General features: G+C 35.5%; 3 protein-coding genes and 1 non-coding gene across 6 annotated transcripts; 2 read left to right on the top strand and 2 right to left on the bottom strand.

Moving 5' to 3' along the window:
- Nucleotides 1-55: 55 nt before the first annotated feature.
- On the top strand, nucleotides 56-2,521 carry LOC147536845 (large ribosomal subunit protein bL19cz-like). The gene is made up of 5 exons (XM_086640634.1): nucleotides 56-227; nucleotides 307-669; nucleotides 757-843; nucleotides 952-1,085; nucleotides 2,233-2,521. The coding sequence occupies exons 1-5, from the start codon at nucleotides 204-206 to the stop codon at nucleotides 2,339-2,341; spliced, it is 717 nt and encodes a 238-aa protein (XP_086496760.1). The 5' UTR covers nucleotides 56-203; the 3' UTR covers nucleotides 2,342-2,521.
- Nucleotides 2,522-3,510: 989 nt separating this feature from the next.
- Nucleotides 3,511-8,831, top strand: LOC147536844 (vesicle-associated protein 2-1-like). Of its 3 annotated transcripts, none has more exons than XM_086641759.1 (8): nucleotides 3,511-3,896; nucleotides 4,037-4,135; nucleotides 5,075-5,145; nucleotides 5,228-5,309; nucleotides 5,709-5,824; nucleotides 5,922-6,053; nucleotides 7,331-7,405; nucleotides 8,460-8,831. In XM_086641759.1, the coding sequence occupies exons 2-8, from the start codon at nucleotides 4,081-4,083 to the stop codon at nucleotides 8,592-8,594; spliced, it is 666 nt and encodes a 221-aa protein (XP_086497885.1). In that variant the 5' UTR covers nucleotides 3,511-3,896; nucleotides 4,037-4,080; the 3' UTR covers nucleotides 8,595-8,831. The 3 variants fall into 3 exon arrangements, with proteins under 3 accessions (XP_086497885.1, XP_086497886.1, XP_086497887.1); XM_086641760.1 differs by having other exon boundaries at nucleotides 3,531-3,843; XM_086641761.1 differs by having other exon boundaries at nucleotides 3,816-3,896; nucleotides 4,063-4,135.
- Nucleotides 8,832-8,899: 68 nt separating this feature from the next.
- LOC147536843 (U6 spliceosomal RNA) lies at nucleotides 8,900-9,000 on the bottom strand. Its single transcript, XR_015226483.1, has one exon. It is a non-coding gene; the product is annotated as a U6 spliceosomal RNA (small nuclear RNA).
- Nucleotides 9,001-11,678: 2,678 nt separating this feature from the next.
- On the bottom strand, nucleotides 11,679-18,568 carry LOC147536842 (bax inhibitor 1-like). The gene is made up of 6 exons (XM_086638752.1): nucleotides 18,323-18,568; nucleotides 13,023-13,166; nucleotides 12,841-12,932; nucleotides 12,383-12,569; nucleotides 12,134-12,289; nucleotides 11,679-12,048 (listed from the first exon to the last, which is right to left on the bottom strand). The coding sequence occupies exons 1-6, from the start codon at nucleotides 18,446-18,448 to the stop codon at nucleotides 11,998-12,000; spliced, it is 756 nt and encodes a 251-aa protein (XP_086494878.1). The 5' UTR covers nucleotides 18,449-18,568; the 3' UTR covers nucleotides 11,679-11,997.
- Nucleotides 18,569-18,656: the final 88 nt, after the last annotated feature.

Here is an 18,656-nt window from a genome sequence, read left to right as displayed (position 1 = left end):
CAATTGGAGCCTAGAACCTAGGTCTAATGGGCCCATGGGTATTAGAACCGGGCCCGACCTCCACTCTTTACAGTGGTCCGTAGTAGCCTCCTTGGCCTAGCTTACCCTCTTCCATTTCTTCTCCAACCTGTTCCTGCAGATAAGGTTCAGGCCTTTCTCCTTACTTCTACCAGAACTTCACTGGTTTTTCCTTATTCAAAATCATGGCTTCCAAAGTTCTACCTCAGGTACTCTCTCTTTCTCTCTCTATCTCTCTATCTCTCTCCTTCTCTCTTAGAAACCAACTAACACCTTGATCATTTACAGGCACTCATTTCCATACCAGGAACTACTTCTCAACTCCCCTCAAAGAAATGTGGATACTTTACAACCTTTCCTTCTCTCTCATCTTCATTCAACACCAAAAGAGTTACTCTTTCAAGAGGATTTGGTTCCTCAATTAAGCCCTTTACCTCTAAACAAAACAAACATTCCCTTATTGTAAGAGCAGAATCCAATTCTGAAGGAGGAGGAGAAGTAACAGCATCTGACAGTACCCAAGTTCCAGAACTTGAACCAGCTTCTGAAGCTCAAGTTGAAATTGAAGCTGAAGCTGTTTCTGTAGCTGTAGTTGAATCAGAACCCAAACCTCCCAGAAAACCTAGAATCAAGCTTGGAGACATAATGGGGGTACTTCTTTGATGTTTCTCTGATACTCATTTCTTTTTCTTTACAAATTCATCACAAATTTGACTCTTCTGTTGATTTGGTTGTTAGATATTGAATAAGAGGGCAATTGAAGCTTCAGAGAAGGAAAGGCCTGTACCAGATCTTAGAACTGGTGATATTGTTGAAATTAAATTGGTAAAATTAGGGTTCTAACTACTTTTGATTTCAAGTTTGTATAATGCAATTATTTTTCCTGTTTCCAAATTTTATGATATTAATCAATGATCATATTTTTGGTTGTAGGAAGTACCCGAAAATAGGCGAAGGGCATCTATTTATAAAGGCATTGTAATTTCAAAGCAAAATGCCGGAATCCACACTACAATTCGAATTCGAAGGATTATCGCTGGTATTGGAGTCGAGATCGTTTTCCCTGTGTAAGTAATTCTTACTCGCCTTTTAATAAGCGTTCATCTGAATTTGGAAATAGATACGATAAACACATATGATTCCGTAGTTTTGAATAGTTTCATCATTATCCTGCAAATTTGTATCATTGTACTATCATAGCAGTCATATACCACAAACCGAAGGAAGAATATATATGTGTGTGTGCGCGCGTGTGTGTGTGTGTAAACTGTTCTATACCTTTATATAATTGCAACTTTTGAATTAGACCCATCATGGCACGTTTACTTGTAATCACCCGTCGTAGGTTTTAATCCTTTTTCTCCACGAGGAATAGTCTCTCAATATTGTGGTAGCATTGAGTTTATTAGAGAGACTCTTCCATCCCATCTTCATCCAAAACAAATTTCCAAAAATTAGTAGTGAAATCCCTCGTGCCAACTTGTTTTACGAGGTTAATATTTTGGAGAGAGTAATCACAATATATTACCTTGTATTAGGATTTCTGTTTCTTTTCAGTTGAATGCTTTTACTTGTCCTTCGCAACCAGCAAGCACGATAATCATTTTTTAGTTTTTTACTGAACAATTCTAAGCTTTGGGGTTTTCATCTATATACCTAGTGATGTGATCCTGTGGTTAAATCACCTAGGCACTAAAACAAGGTACTTATTCCAATACTAAATATGAATCTTGCTTTTATCGTTAAATGCTTCGGGTAAGACTCTTTTGTGCTTCATGACTCGTATTCGCAATTGAACAAGTTGAGCTACTTTAAATTCTCTGACATTTCCTCTGAATCTAATCGATAATAATATCCGAATTCCCCACATTGATGTTTCCTGAAGATTTTGTTGCTATTATTGATCATAAGAGACCTCTTAAAGATCCAAACCTGGAAATCAACACGATTGAGTGAACCAATATAATAATTTCAGTGACCCGTTTTTGCAATGTTCAAAAGAAACTAGTCACGATGGTAAGTTTTGGTGCTACCAAATCTCATTGTCAATAACAGAGAATTTTAGCACGGAAAATGTTCACTTTGATGATGACTTGGAAGAAATCGGAACAAGTTGGATGAGGACAGACAGTTTTAGCTTAGTTCAGTCATTGAATTTCCATTAAAATATATGTTGGTCCGAACTGCTAACGTATAATCTACATATTATTACAGGTACTCACCTAACATCAAAGAGATTAAGGTGGTTAAACACAGAAAGGTTAGAAGAGCAAGGCTGTACTATTTGAGGGACAAACTGCCCAGACTCTCAACCTTCAAATAAACTCTGCATCTTTTGTTCTTCTTCCGCTTCTCCAAAATTTGATAGGAAAATTGTAATATGATCAGCTTCTGTATGTTTCTTCAGAAAATCTAATTCTTAATTTTGTTAATTCAGTGAACAATGAATGTATCTGTCGCTTTTCAGCAAACGCTATAGAAGAACAAACGCCAATTGTGAAAATTTGCAGTTTTATTTTCTGTCATTCGCTTTCTTTTCCTGTCTAGTTTCTAGTGAAATGGCAATGTTGTCGATCCTGTATGTTTTTGCAGTTGTCGTCTTTTGCAGCGAAGCTCCGTAAATATTGACATGGGATTAACCAATCCAAATGCCCCGGTGAAAATGTTGTAAACCCCCCGATTACACAAGGGACCTCTCACAATTTGTGTGTACCGGTATGTGGTACGGGTACCGGTATGTGGTATGGGTACCGGTACGCTGAACGTTACCATGTGAGTATCGGGTACGCTAGGAGTATAATTCTCTTACGCCATTTTCGAGTTCAGTACGTTTTGAACTATATTTCATAGACAATAAATAATATCTTTATAATAGATACACCTACTCTTAGACATCATTTCTCCATCAAACTTACAATCTAACAAGTCAACTACCTAATTACTCGAATTTATAGTTTTCTACAAAGATTTTAAGTTAATAAGAATAAAATTCCGGTACACTAATGGTGGGGTACTGGATTGCTAACCCACCCAAAAAGAGTACGAAATTCAGGTACGGTGAATCGGGTACGCGGTACTTAGGGTGGAGGAGAGTATCTGGTAACGTTGAGCCGCACCCATAACTTTATTTTCAAATTGGAATGATGTTTTCGAAGGATCACACCTTACACATTCGACTGTATTGTCTGCAATAACTTACAGATAACTAAATTTCTCCGAACGTGCTTGATACAACAATCCTTACATCGGAAACAATGTATCGAGATGGATTATGCTTCAATAACATAATTTTCTACATTGTTAATAAATAAAAATAAAAATGAATTATTATTAATAAAAGTATAAACTAATAAAGTAATTTGTTGTGACAATAAAATGAATGAAAAAAAAGGTGTAGGTTATGAGGGCCCTCCCCAAAAGGCGACAGCCTACCTGGATTGTCCCAACTCCAGACTGGCACCTAACAAGAGCTACTCTTATATTAATTACATCACACGTGTCAGTTCTCAAATGTCAGATTAAACCTATGTGTCAGTCATAATCTCTCTCTCTCTTTCTCTCTCTTTCTCTCTCCTCCAGCCCCCTTCCCCCTCTCTCTCTCTCGCTTCCCAACCAACTCTCTGATTTCGTGATCAAGCTTTCCCCCTCTCTCTCTCTCTCTCTCTCTCTTTTTTTTTTCTACCTGATTACAACAGAAACCCTAAATTTCGGTGACCCGAGGAAAATCACTTCAATCATTTTTTCTAAATCATCGAATAAACATTGAAATCGAATTTCACGGGGGAAAATAATGCATTTTGACCGAGCATTCCGTTCTTATTCTTGGTAGTTTGCTTATCCATTGCTTGCTAACCGAAATTCAACTTATAGCGTCAGTTGTGAGTCCTTTGATCCTTAATTTTCGTTTAATTTCCTTTTCTTGTTTGATTTTTTATTATCTTATTTCATCTAATTCGTTGGAACTTTGTTAGGGTTTCAAATTGTTGTAATTTATCTTACAAGTTTTGGTTGGTTTTAGGGTTTGATTATTAGTTATTGTTTGAGATCAATCTGGTGGAAGTCATGAGTAATGAGAAACAGTTGATTTCTGTTAATCCAGAGGAACTCACGTTTGAATGTAAGTAATCTAATCTCTGATTTTTTTCATTTCTAATTAGTTTTTGTTAAAAATTGTTAATCTACACGATTTTGGAGTTTAAATTTAAGTTATTGGTGGTGATATTAGATGTATGTACCAAATTCTTCTTATGAGAATGACATGATGAGACAAATTTTATTTTTAAGTTCCATTAATCAAATTTGATCCTGATAGAATGACACAAGGAATGACATTTGGTTTCGGTGGAAATTTCAGTAGGCACGGAAATGGAAATATTTCAGTCATTTCGACCGAAATATTTTGAATTTTATATACTTGACAAGGCACTGTTAAGAGAAACTTAGTTAACTTTCGGTAGATATGGAAATGGAAATATTTCGACCATAAGTAAGTCTTTGATTGTGGGTAATGGCATCTGTATAAACCATATAATTTAGTTCCAAATTTATTTTTACAATCCGAATGGACCGAATGGAATGAGTGATAGTTTCATTCGACTTCACTTGAAAGTTTACTATTTATATACCATGATGCATGTTTTACCACATATCAGGATTGTTCATAAGTACTGACAAATTAACAAGAAAGACAATCATAACTAAACTTTTAAATTAGTCGTTAAGCTACGAGCGATTTTCTACATTATCAGAGCATGGTGGTATTAAATATGTTTTGTTGATTAACACCCGCCACTCGATTTGTCAAAATCGGTAGTTTCTATAACACATTTCCTTTAATCAGCACAAATGTAAGTTTGTTTTTAAGTGGCTTGATATGTTTATTAAAAGAAATATAGTCTAATCACTGATGTAAATCATCTTGTCAAATGTACTGGTTGGGACATTAATGTTCTATTCGTCATAAGGTACACGTTGCCGTAGTATGTCAATCGTTTATTATGAAACTTATCCTTCCAGATTTATGTTGGTTAACGATTGTTGATGTTTTGGTGCTCAGTTGAGCTGGAAAAGCAAAGCTATTGTGACCTCAAAGTAGCAAACAACACGGAACACCATGTTGCCTTCAAGGTACTAATAAGTCCATTTGCATCTATACTTCTTGATAACAAGTCTATGCACTAAACTTCAATTTTCTGTTTTTCTTTACTAGGTCAAAACCACATCCCCCAAAAAATATTTTGTACGACCCAATACTGGTGTTATACAGCCATGGGATTCATCTGTCATAACAGGTATAATTTTGTCCTTTTTGTCATGTTGAATCTAATTCATAGGAATTGACTATTCACATTGAACATTTTAGCAAATGAACCAGTAAGTCTATAAGTTTAGGTTAAATGATCTGCTTCTCCTAGTCAGCCTGATTGAATGGGAAGAGTGTAAAGACTAGCTGAAATTTGTGTATTTCAGCAGCTTTTGGTGTGATAGGTCTCCTAGAAATGGTTTCATATGTTCAGTTTAAGTCTTAAGCCGCTGACCAATTACTAAATTGTCTTTTATTGTAGCTGTTGCTTGTTCCACTCTACTATTTCAGTCTTCTGACTTTTTCAATTATCTCGTCCATTCCATGCCAGTTGGTTTGACATTGCCTCTAAACTTTTCTTCTGATCTTTAATTTATTCAAAATGCAGTCACTCTTCAAGCCCAAAGAGAATATCCTCCGGATATGCAATGCAAAGATAAATTTCTCCTGCAAAGTACAATAGTGCCATCAAACACTGACGTTGATGAGATACCGCAAGATACTGTGAGATTTCTCTTGAAGATATAATCTTCTCTTACTAGCTGCATTTTATCTTCTTTCGTTACTCAGAAGAATAGTAATTAACATTGGTTGTTTGCAGTTCAGCAAAAATGGGGAGAAGACGATAGAGGAGTGTAAGCTTAGGGTTGTCTATATCGCATCATCAGGTCATGGTAATGGAGATGAGGAACGACTATCCTCAAGGAGCTTCAAACGAATGGACAGCAGCTCTGTGAGATTTCCTGTAGAACTCATATAGATTATTTATATTTGATCATCGTTCTCCCAAAATAATATACTGGACAATCTTAGAATAGGAGTCCTTTCCAGGAATCTCTAACTATTTTACTTTTCTATGGAAATTTGAGCAATCGACTTAGACGTGACACGGCAGTAAATTAGACAACCCCCCTTTGCAACATGCAACAAGTGTATGAATCTTAAAACTGTACTGATAATGAGAAGTCTATTCAAACGGTTGCCGTTATAGCCACCTACATGAAATAAAGACCTTCATGGACATGGAGAGAAGTTGTGTAGTGTTAGGACTGAATATAGTAATTTTTGTTTTTCGTTATTTTATCCTTCTAATGGAATTAGATCTTAAGGCAAGTCTTTGTATCCAACGCATGTGTCTTACAAAAGTAAAACAAGTATAAATTTGAGAAGACGACTTGTTTTAAAATCTGATTTTACTAGAGAAGTAAATGCATACAACAACTTAAATTATACAAGTAAATTAACACCTAAATAAAACTTAAATTCAAGTCTTAATAACACCACTTACTCTAGATATACCTTCGCCGATTTTTCGGATCTTTGAAGTATTTCACTTTTTCAACTTCTTTCCACTGCAGTTTAAGAAACCACCTCGATTTTTCTATCTCAACCAGATAATTTAGACACAAGCTTTTCTCCTTTAATTCGTGCAATTTCTTTCAAAGGTTTGGTGGGGCTTTTCTATGCTTAAAGCTAACCCTTCACACTAGGCTTTAATGCTGTATTTGAACTTTTATAGGTTTTAGATTGTTAATTCACATCCCACAATACCCCCAAAGTTTGTTCGTTCAGGAGATGATAGAAAGCTCGCATAGTTTATTTCAATCGACCTTAGTTGTTGTATTCTGCTGGAAGTTTCCACCTGTTGGAGTAATCCCACATTGATTGTCAGACGAGGTGGTATCAGTGCGAGGAAAGTCTCACCTCTTGAGCTAGCTTTTTGGGTGAGAGATGCCCTAAACAGATTGGGGGCAAGGATGGCTTTCCAAATAATTTAAGCCGACTTTCCTGGACAATTTAGACTATTTTAACCTTATGATCAGTTAATAACGTGAACTTTGAGGCTCAACGGAAGCAGTAGAATGGCTAATTACATCCCAAAGTGAAGTCTATTTTTCAATTAATACATTTTGTTTTTAAGTCATGATTGCTTATCTATTGGCTTCTCTGTTGCATTCCTTCCTTGAGATGTGTTATTTTTTTACATCTCATTTAATTTTTTGTTTGTAGACGCAAGCAGTTCAAGTCCTGAAAGAGGAAAGGGATGCAGCTATCCACCAAACTCAACAATTGCAGCAGGAACTGGTAAGTCTTTCGTTACATTTTAGCCTTACATCATGTATATGGAAAATGTTAGATATCTTGGATACTTGTGACTCAATTAGTGAAGTAGCATCTCTCTCCAGAAAATAAATGTTTTTTCTTCAAGTTGTATTATTTATTCTTGAATCAAGGTCGTTAGATATTCAAAGTATGAATAAAATCTGTCATTGTTACACTTTAAGTTAAAACTTACACAATCTTTGTCGAAAGTGCCTTGAACATGTCTAGATGTCTAACCTAGTTTGCGACCCGAAAAACCGTTTTAAGAGAATGGTTTTCTGTTGTTGACCCAAAAGCTTGGCAGTACCTGTTTAGTTTCGTTTGCTCTAATTTTATAAGGCGTTGTTATCAATTTAAAGGGCGTATCTTATTGTCGGTTTTGGGGAGACACTTAGAGACAGCTGAGTTCTAGGGTTTAGTGAGCTATAAATACTAAAACCCTTTAGAAATCTACGTAATCTTATTCTTCATCGTAGTGAAAATTATTGCGTCATTGTCTGTTGTGGAGTAGGTTTCACCAACCGAACCACGTATATTCTAGTGTTTGTGTGATTGTTTTCTTTCATTATTGTTTTTATTGGTTTGCTTATTCTTCGTCATAACAAGCTTAATTATAATTGTTATGCAACTTGAAGCAATTGCTCGACACTCGTGTGCATATTAACAAGCAACAATTGGTGCACATAGTTTTCCTCTTATCAACAACGCATGCCATAAATATCCATCTCCGTTAATTTTCACACCCCGTCATTCATGTCCAAGTAATGTAATAGAAACCTACCTCGTGAGCGTGTTTGTCCTGTTGTCCCAGCCGAGCCCCTTTTTAAGCAATGCCTCCCATTTGCATCAATAACTTGACGGAGTTCATAACTTAGACAATCGAACTTGTAAGATTACACCCTATAGTATTTTGAACAACCTAACAAATTTAGTAACAAAAACTAATAATGTGCTTAGTTATATACCGCGGTTGTATGAACTTTAAGCTTGCTATCGTTTACAATTGTGTACTGTTTTCATTTTTCATCTGTTCAAGGAACTGTTGAAGAGGCGAAGAAATCGAAAGAGCGATCCAGGTTTCTCAATGACATTTGCTGCCTTTGTTGCACTCATTGGTATTATGGTTGGCTTCCTCTTAAACCTAGCATTGTCTTCACCATCTACTGAGTAACTTGAAACTACTCTTCCATACAACTTTTACGCAGAATATATATATGATCTTCTTATATTTCTTGATGTAAGATCTGGTATTCTTTTTGGAACCGAAATTTGTTCATTATTGACTCTATCCTTTATAATGTAAAGTGTGCATTGCGAACTTGTATGTTTTTTCGTCATCTATTAGCTACTGATGTATTCAACAATCATTTACATCAGCAATTATGCGTCAATCTGTATTCCTTTATAATGTAAAGTGTGCATTGCGAACTGTGAATAGCATAGTGAGGTTGAAACACGAGTGGCAAACGCTATCCAAGTCACTTCTCTATATTCTTTTTTGTGCATGTCATCCTTGCACAGAGGCCACGCTTATCTTCTATGTATTGTTCCAATTTTATGGATGTTCCGGAATGAACTATCATTTCTCATTTTCGTCTGAATTACATATCTTTGCTTTCCTAGTAGCAGGAATATATATGTTAATAGGTTCAAGATCCACATGACCACATCTACGAACATCCATGGATTGAACCAGCTCAATGCTCTGACTTTATAGTATGTAATGAAAGCTCTGTTACTAGCTCTCGTCGTGTAGGTGGATCTTAGAACACCAAGAATCCCTAGAACCATCACTTGAGATATAGAGAATAGCTCTTCTTTGCATATTAAGTTATCCAAGTTCCTGACAGAAGTTGCATATAAAGTTTCGATATGTTTGAGAAGATTTAAGGGCGGAGCAAGCATTTTGATGTGGGCGGCAGGGCTGGTTTAAGTAAAAAAATTGCATATTAAGTTTGTATTATAAGCATAGTGCTCGAAAGATAATGACAATTTTTATTCAATTACCATTGCATCATACTTTTGATCATTTAATAATAAAATCTTTCTAGTGTTTGAGAAAGAAAGAAGAATTTAGAAGTTAGAGCCGCGATAAAATACTAAAAATTGGATGTCATACTAAAACTGTCCTACCAAGTTGCTTTAACATTTTAATGTTGGATTAGATCCTACTATGGTAATAGAAGCTTTGTTATAATGGAAGCAGAACAAAACTCAAATAGTTGCTCGTGTGCTTGGTTGGTATTTCGTCCTGAGTACGGGGAACCCCCAAATCTCAAACAAATAACAATTGCTTATGGGATTCCCAGACGAAGGGAACCCGTCCCTCCCTCGTAACACTATAGAGACAGAGATGGGGGGAGGGAGGTAGAGAGAAAAAGAGAGAGAACTGAGAGGAAGTTGCAGGAGTGGGTGGGGCGGTTGACCAACAGACCACCCTCTACCAAAGATAAATAGAGAAAAAAGTGAAGTGGAAGATATAGTGATGAGATAGAGGAGAGATAAAATAAAAAAAACTAAGAGAGACAAGAAAATAAAATAATTTGAGAAAAAGAATAGGGGTTTTTCCCTAATAGGCCCTAACCTATCTAGTCTCCTACTTTATCAAAAACACCCAGATGGTCCCCTTTTTCAGATTCCGTTATAACACCGTTAACTAGTCATCATCTCTCTCTCCTCCATCTCATCTCCTCTCTCTGCCACCTCATCTTCTGGCCACCTCATCATCTTCACCGGCGAAGGTCGTCGACTGGCCAATTTTCCGGCTTGTGACCTTCAAACATAAAAAAAAAAAAAATTCTCTCCTCTCTCTCTCTAAAAAAAAAATTCTTTTTTTAAAAGACCGTTCGTGAAGAACATACCAAGATCTGGTCTGTTCCTCACGAACAGACCAAGATCTGGCTTGTTCCTCACGAACAGACCAGATCTAGGTCTTTTAAAAAAAATATTGTTTTTTTTAGAGAGAGAGGAGAGATTTTTTTTTTTTTTAATGTTTGAAGGTCGCCGGCCGGAAAATTGGCCGGCCGGCGACCTTCGCCGGTGAAGATGATGAGACGGCCATAAGATGAGGTGGCAGAGAGAGGAGATGAGATGGAGGAGAGAGAGATGATGACTAGTTAACGGTGTTATAACGGTAATTGAAAAAAGGGATCATCTGAAAAGTTTTGATAAAGTTAATAAATTAGAAGACCTTCTCTTTTGGGAATCATCATGTTTTTCCCCAACCTTAGCATCTCTCAAAGTCTTCTCAACTGGCTCCATATTCAAGTCCTCAAATCCAGCACAGGTAAGGTGGGATAAAATTCAACACCTTCACACTGAGAACAGTCTCAATTGTGGGTTAGGCAGACGAATTAGTTGAAGCAGAACCCGTGCAGCCAAAGTAGGATTTGGATCGGGAAATGGTGAATTGGTTCATTCTTTCTCCGTCTCAAAGAACCCATTTACCTTAGTATCGGGAACTTCTCCTTCATCAATGGTGGTCAAGAAAATATATGACGATTGTTGTCTAGAATCAAGTTGTAACTCGACATAATACAAAAAAGAAGGAAAGCATATCGAAAAATAGTTTTCACGTGACTCCAATCATCAATGAATGATTTTCCTTGATCATCGAGTCTCCACGGCGTCTCGTTGAATTTGTCATAGACTCTTCTAGACAAGTTGGTGTTCAATGACAAAAACCTTATCCTCGTCATGAACATCTTGGTTTATGAACCAATCTTCCATCTTTTGAATCAAAAAATTCATATATTATTGACCATCAAATGGAGAAACTTTTCGATCAACATAGGATTGTTGTGAATCTCAAAAGGAATCCCAACATAAACGTGGAAAAAAATTTCAACATTCAAAATGAGATGTATCCATAAAAGTCTTTTGTTTCTAGATTCTTCAAGCTCCGAAAAATAATGAAATCCATTGTTAAAGCTATAATAAAATACTCTCTCAGTCTCAAAATGAATGACCTATTTTTTTTTGGGTTGTCTCATTTTAGTGTTCCATTTTTAAAATTAAAGAAACAACTTTTCGCTTTTTCTTATAATATCCACTATTTTAAATTTAGCGACAACTTAATTTAAAAGTAAGTTTAACTTTTTCGTTGTATTGTAAAAAAACTAACGAGAATACGGTTGGAAAAATCATGTTATTTTTAAAGTCAAACTCTAACTAATGATAGTTTCTTAAAAATTTAGATTTTCAAAATAAATCATTCATTTTGAGACGGAGGGAATAACAAAATAAATTGATAAAATAACAATAAAAGATATAAATTTTATTAAAAATAAACTCGATTGATAATATCCAAGATGTAAATAACAACGATATACTAAACTCCTTTTATAGAATTGTAGGTCTTATAGATCAACATAAACTAGGAAAGAGATAACTTCTGAACAATTCTCTATCCTCATGGACTTCTAAAATAACTGAAGACTTATATTCGACTTCTAAAATAAAGAAATTTCTCTTTAAACATGGACTTGGACGAGTGGCCCATCAACCTTGGGCGTGAGACCCATCTAGCCGTGAGACGATCACATGCTCTTCATAGGCAGACGAGATTCCAATTCTCAATTCCTCCTCTTCTTCTTCTTCTCTTCTTTCTCTGATGAATTTTTCAACTGCAATTTCAGAAAGAATTGTCAAACTAACCATTTATAAAAATTGCAACGATAAACGAGACTACGATAATGTAACCATACTCACCATGATTATTAATATTCGGACAAACACAGCAGCAAAATCGGTGAAGAGAGTTAGGGCATGGTTGACATAGTCAAGATCTCCATTATGAGCTTTCTCTATGATTTGTTGTGTATCCACCACCATGTACCCGAGAAACACTAATAATCCAAAATATAACTGCAGCAACGATACCAAAGTTAACTCCCACAAAAATACCCACCAAGCCTCAGAGGAAAGTAGTAATTTCAGATGTTCTAGTTTTCTTCTTACCTCAAACTTGAACATGGCAGCAGAACCTCCAAAGATGGAAGAAGCAAACTGCAACCAAAGAAGAATTGATACACCAGATGACAGTAAGCCACCGAGGTATAGGTATTCACGTCGCCTCGCCAACATAGCTGCTGCTGAAAAACAACCAAAGGCTATTGCTGTCCCCACAAATGCGCTCACCACAATGCTGTACAAGGAGGAACCATTAGAATGATTTGAAGTTGAAATAGCAATTACCAGAACAACATATATATGGCAAGAACATTGAACCCATATAAACAAGTATGTCCCAGCTAGTACTTGAAGTTCTTTTTTCTCGTTGTCTCAATCTGAACCGCCTAAACTTGGACTTTTTTGTCATAACGTCATTAGTCATCTTAAGTTGTATTAGATTATCAGAAATCCCGAACTAATGAGCGAAAATTCTAAAACCAGCAAAATTGACAAGATAAACGAACCTTGGATCCATGGAGATAGCGAAATGGATGAGAGGACCAATAGAAGCTCCTTGAAAAAATGCTGCTCCCATCAAGAGACTAACCTTCTTCTTCTGTTAAACCAACACATGAATAAATAAATACACATGAGAAACACAAACTAGTTAAAATCAGATTGTTTTAATAAATATAGAGAAAATTACCTCTTCATGAGAAGGAGTAGTGGTTAACCAGATAATGCTTGCGACACATGCTATTGTTGTTAATAAACCCCCAATGTTCCAAAGGATATGAAAATATACACCTACTGCTGATGCTAACAATGCACTGCACAATGACACATATACCTGCAAATATATGCGAAGCCGACCAAGATTAAATCCAAAAGTTCATTCTTCAGGCACATCCTCTCCAAAATCTTGGATGTCATGGCCTGTAAGCCTTTAGAGTTCGTTTGTCACCGTTTCATTTAGCTTCCGTAAAGGTTTTTGTGATCATCCACCCAAACTTTTTTCGAAGATGATGATGTATCCTGTGTAGTCAAACTCAACCGGCTCGGCCGAGTTACTCGGGATCGGCTCGGGCCGGGGGTAGCCCACTGGTCGAGTCAGCCAGTGACTCAGTTTCCGTATAATTTTTTTGGCAACTGTTATTTTCCTTTTCTTTTTAAGAAACAAAGAAATTACGTTTCTAAAATTTGAAATATTAGATCATTATAAAATACAAACAGTGTTGGAAATTAGTAATTTGTAATTTCCTATGTAACTCTTTGTATTAGGAGAAATATTTAGATGGAGTCTTCTCTAAAGTAGAAATATCTAGAGAAGAATAGTCTAGAGAAGTTTGACTAAAAGATTAGTCTAAAAATTATATTAACTCTTTGTAAGTCCCAATGTGGAATTTTCTAGTCTTTACTAGTATGCTCTATCTTTAGTATAAATAGATGTAAGATGTAATGGGTATGGAACACAAGAAGCATAGGAAGCACAAGAGAATCAAATTAGAGATTGAATTGAAGAACTTATAAAGTAAGTTGTAAGAGTTGAAGGAGCTCTGTACGGGCTTCTAGCCCGTACATGTCAAAATTTTAATATAGTTAAATATAATATTATATGTCTAAATTTATTATAAAGCATATCTAGATATTTTCTCCCAAATATCGCCCCCTACAAGTGGTATTAGAGCCGAAGGTTCAATGTTGAGTCCTACACAAATATTCATCCAAGGTTAATTGGAAATTGAAAAATGGGTGTTGGTGTATCTCCATATTAGAAAGGAAGAAAGAAGAAGGAAAATGTAACGAAAAAAAGGCGGTGAATTCCTCACTACTGGCAAACAAAAAAACTTAATGTACGGTATTCCCACAAAGAAGAAAAAAGAAACAAAGAGAGAGTAAGGAAAAAAGTGACTATCCAAAGAAAGGGTCGTCCACCTGGTGGTGTGAACGAGAGAATCTTTTAAGAAAGGGAGACAGAAAAATTAGCAAAAAAATATCAACAAAAAGAAGACCCAAAAAGCAGGGTTGAGTTATAGCAATTAAATTCAGAACCTCTGAATCCAAGTGATCAAGTTCACTAGGTTGTGAAGAGCCTCTGAATCTAAAATTGATCAAGCTCGTATCAACAAAAAAAAGAGTAAAGCATCTGCATGAAAATGCGACCAAAGTTGTCGTTTGAGCACAGCAGTTGGGAAACGAAAAGTGGGAGATTTATTCTTTTTATGAAGATTATGGAGAAAAAATAGTTATTCTTATTTCCTTCAAGGATGTCCTAAGTAAGATATTACAAAAGTCTCATTGCTCATTTAAAAATATGCTTCCAGCTGCAACGAGCAAATGCAAACAATATTGAGTTAATATTTTTGGTCTGAATTGAAATCAGAAGGAGAAAATCATCATCCAAAGAAGATTAATGCAGAAAATGGTGCTACAAGAATTTTCAAAAATTCAAGGACTCGATAAAAATTACAAATTAAGAAGGGGTGTTGGAAATTAGTAATTTGTAATTTCCTATGTAACTCTTTGTATTGGGAGAAATATTTAGATGGAGTCTTCTCTAAAGTAGAAATATCTAGAGAAGAATAGTCTAGAGAAGTTTGACTAAAAGATTAGTCTAAAAATTATATTAACTCTTTGTAAGTCCCAATGTGGAATTTTCTAGTCTTTACTAGTATGCTCTATCTTTAGTATAAATAGATGTAAGATGTAATGGGTATGGAACACAAGAAGCATAGGAAGCACAAGAGAAGCAAATTAGAGATTGAATTGAAGAACTTATAAAGTAAGTTGTAAGAGTTGAAGGAGCTCTGTACGGGCTTCTAGCCCGTACATCTCAAAATTTTAATATAGTTATTATATGTCTAAATTTATTATAAATCTTATCTAGATATTTTCTCCCAAATATCGTCCCCTACAAACAGGACTCCAAATAAGAAAGGAAATCTTCTTATAAGTTATAATACACAATCAAAACAAGTTAAGAATTTATATCTATAATAACTTAACTTACAAACATTTCAGGTGATTTATCTATAGATAAAGTGTCTTTATAGACATTTCAAGACATTGAGTTTGTAGATAAAATGTCTTTTAGAGACATTTCAAGACATTCGATCCACTGACAAAATGTCTTCGGGACATTTCAAGCTATTGAATCTATAGACTAAATGTGTAGTGGGCATATTATATTTGCACTAATAATTCAAAGATATATTTTTTGAATTTGTAGACATCCCTGGATATCTGTGGACATTGATTGGCAGTTGGTAGACATTTATCCTTTTAACGTTATTATTATTGTCTAGCCATATGAAATACAGTAATATATTTCTACTAACATTTTAAAAATACATTTTTCGACTTTTGTAGACATCTGTGAATATTTGGGGACATTGATAGACATTTATTCTTTTAATATTATTATTATAGTTTGATCACATGAAATAATATATTTGTACTAACATTTCAAAAATATATTTTTCGACTTTCGTAGACATCTGTGAATAACTGCAGACATTGATGGACATTTGGTGGACATTTATTATTTTCATATTATTATCATTATTTAATCACATGAAATAACATATTTGTACTAACATTTCGAAAATATATTTTTCGACTTTCGTAGACATCTGTGAATTTTCGTGGACATTGATGGACATTTAACATTTTAATATTATTATTGTTTAATCACATGAAATAATATAATTGTACGAACATTTCAAATATATTTTCGACTTCCGTAGACATCCGTAAATATTTGTGGACATTGATAGACATTTGATTGATATTTATTGTTTTAATACTATTATTGTCTTATCATATGAAATAAAAATGTTTTTATTAATATTTCAAAAATATATATTTTGACTTTTGTAGACATCCGTGGATATCTGCGGACAACTTTGGAAATTGATGGACAATTAGTGAGTATTGATTATTTAATATAGTGACATTTTATGGATTTTGAGTATACGGACAAAATGTCTCTTGTTTTTGTAAAGACAAACTGGGCTCAAATTTGTTCCGAATCCTTCATAAAATCCAGCAAACTATGAAGTCTGCAGACATTTTGTTTATAATTGAAGGTCACTGACATTCGAAGATTTGTAAATCTCCAGATTTGATTTTGTTAAATATCTAAATATTTGTATTTTGTTTGATTAAAAACCAAATACGTTTTGCAAAGTTGTTGCAAGGTATTTAAGAGCAGTCGCAAGGTACTGCAAAGTTGTTGCAAGGTATTTCAAAGCAGTCGCAAGGTAGTGCAAAGTTGTTGCAAGATATTGCAAAATTGTCGCAAGGTGTTGCAAAGGTGTCGCATGGTGTTGCAAAGGTGTCGCATGGTGTTGCAAAGTTGTCGCAAAACTGTCTAAAAGTCTTTGCAAAACTGTCACGAAGTTATTGCAAAATTATAGGGAGTTTTGACAAAATTCCCCTATAATTTATTTAGTTAATTTTTTTTGCAATTTAGTAAGAAATCGACTATGTTCTACGTTAGTCGCTACAAGACATTGATGCATCGAGACGATGTGATAAGCACGACAACTACCGAAATACTACTGAGCTTAAAGGCCGACGAATTAAAGGGCCTATAGCCTGACGAATGAAGTGGCCTAAAGCTTGCGTAAACTACTTTATTTATAATCAAGTTCAACGTTCCTCAATTGCACTGACCAATAGGACTACCAGTGATTGGCCCTATTTAAAGTTATGTTTGAAGCATATTAGTAATTACATTTTTTTTTGTTGAAAGATATTAGTAATTACATGTTGTATATATATATATATATATATATATATATATATATATATATATATGAAAATACAATATCTATAAGTACGCAAAAAATAATTATACTCTGAAATAAGCCAGACTAGTCCGTCAGCCTAGCTCGGCCTAGACTCAGAGTTGGCCCTTGCCTGATCCCGAGCCGAACCCTAAACCCAACTTCGATGGTAGTCATATGACGATCTATTTTTAAAGGGTTATTTCCCAAATGGCCCCCAACTTTGTGACCAGCTTCCTGTCTGGCCCCTATTTTAGCAATAATTCCCGTATGGCCCTCTTTTTCCGTTATCTTTAACATTCCGTTACTCTCTCTCCTCCATCTCATTTTCTCTCTCTGCCACATCATCTTAGCACGACACATCATCATCTTCTCCAGCAGGTCGCCGGCCGGCCAAATTTCCGGCCGGCGATCTTCAAAAATATTAAAAAAAAAAAACATTTTTCTTTTATTTTCTCTCTCCTCTCTCTCTCTCTATTTTTTTTTTATCATCTCTCTCTGTCCACACTCCGGCGAAGGGAAACCCTTCGCCGGAGTAGGTCTGTTCCTTGAACAGACCGGGATCTGTTCAAGGAGCAGACCTTCAAGGTGAACAGATCGAGGTACTCCGGCGAAGGGAAACCCTTCGCCGGAGTGTGTAGAGAGAGAGAGAAAGGGGAAGAGAGAGAGAGAGAGGAAGAAGATGAGAGAGAGAGAGAGAGAGGAAGAAGATGAGAGAGAGAGAGAGAGGAAAAAGAAGAAGAAGAAGAAGAAGAAGAAGAAGAAGAAGAAGAGAGAGAAAATAGGAGAGAGAGAAGAAGAAGAGAATAAATTTTTTTTTTTTTTTTTTTAGTTTGAAGGTTGCCGGCCGGAAATTTGGCCGGTCGGCGACCTCTGCCGGAGAAGGTGATGAGGTGACGTAACATATGATGTGGCGTGACATGGCAGAGAGAGAAAAAGAGATCGAGGAGAGAGAGTAACGGTGTTATAACGGAAGGGGGCCATATGGGTATTTCTCGTAACGGAAGGGGGCCATATGACGATTTATAACAGTTTATTAGGTTAGTGTGTTTACTATGAATCTCTGACACGAGGTAGGACAATCTCAATTCAATGGTAGTCGACTTCAAAAATTATTGCACTTAAGGTCTCTGAACAATAATAGTCAAACGAATTGGTTTCATACACAAAAGAGTGAAACGAATTTGTTTCACACATAAATTGAAAGAATAGTTACCAGTTTGAGATGATTACGAACAAGTGGTGAAATCTGATGGAAATTCTTCAGAGAATCTGATCTCCATCGGTTTCCGGTAGACGATTGACCATCATCATAATACGAAGAAGAGAATGACCACTCCATTACTTGTTATTTTCTGTACCAAAGATTGGTGGTGACAAAAACCAATGTTGGAACTGAAGAGGGTATTTATAATAGGTACAAGAGAAACTAATTCCAGTCACTTTGAAAAGATTTCTAGATATTTAGAACTCAGAGGACATTCACTATATAGGATTTTGGGAAGTGATGGAAATTTCCACTGTAGTTTCTTGAGAAAGAATTATTGAGT

This window comes from Eschscholzia californica, unplaced genomic scaffold, assembly GCF_041429995.1.
Source record: "Eschscholzia californica isolate CP2 unplaced genomic scaffold, dmEscCali1.0.p SCAF_5, whole genome shotgun sequence".
Classification (NCBI taxonomy): Eukaryota; Viridiplantae; Streptophyta; class Magnoliopsida; order Ranunculales; family Papaveraceae; genus Eschscholzia; species Eschscholzia californica.
The sequence above is the reverse complement of the archived record's forward strand: the minus strand, read 5'-3'. Positions and strand labels throughout refer to the sequence as shown.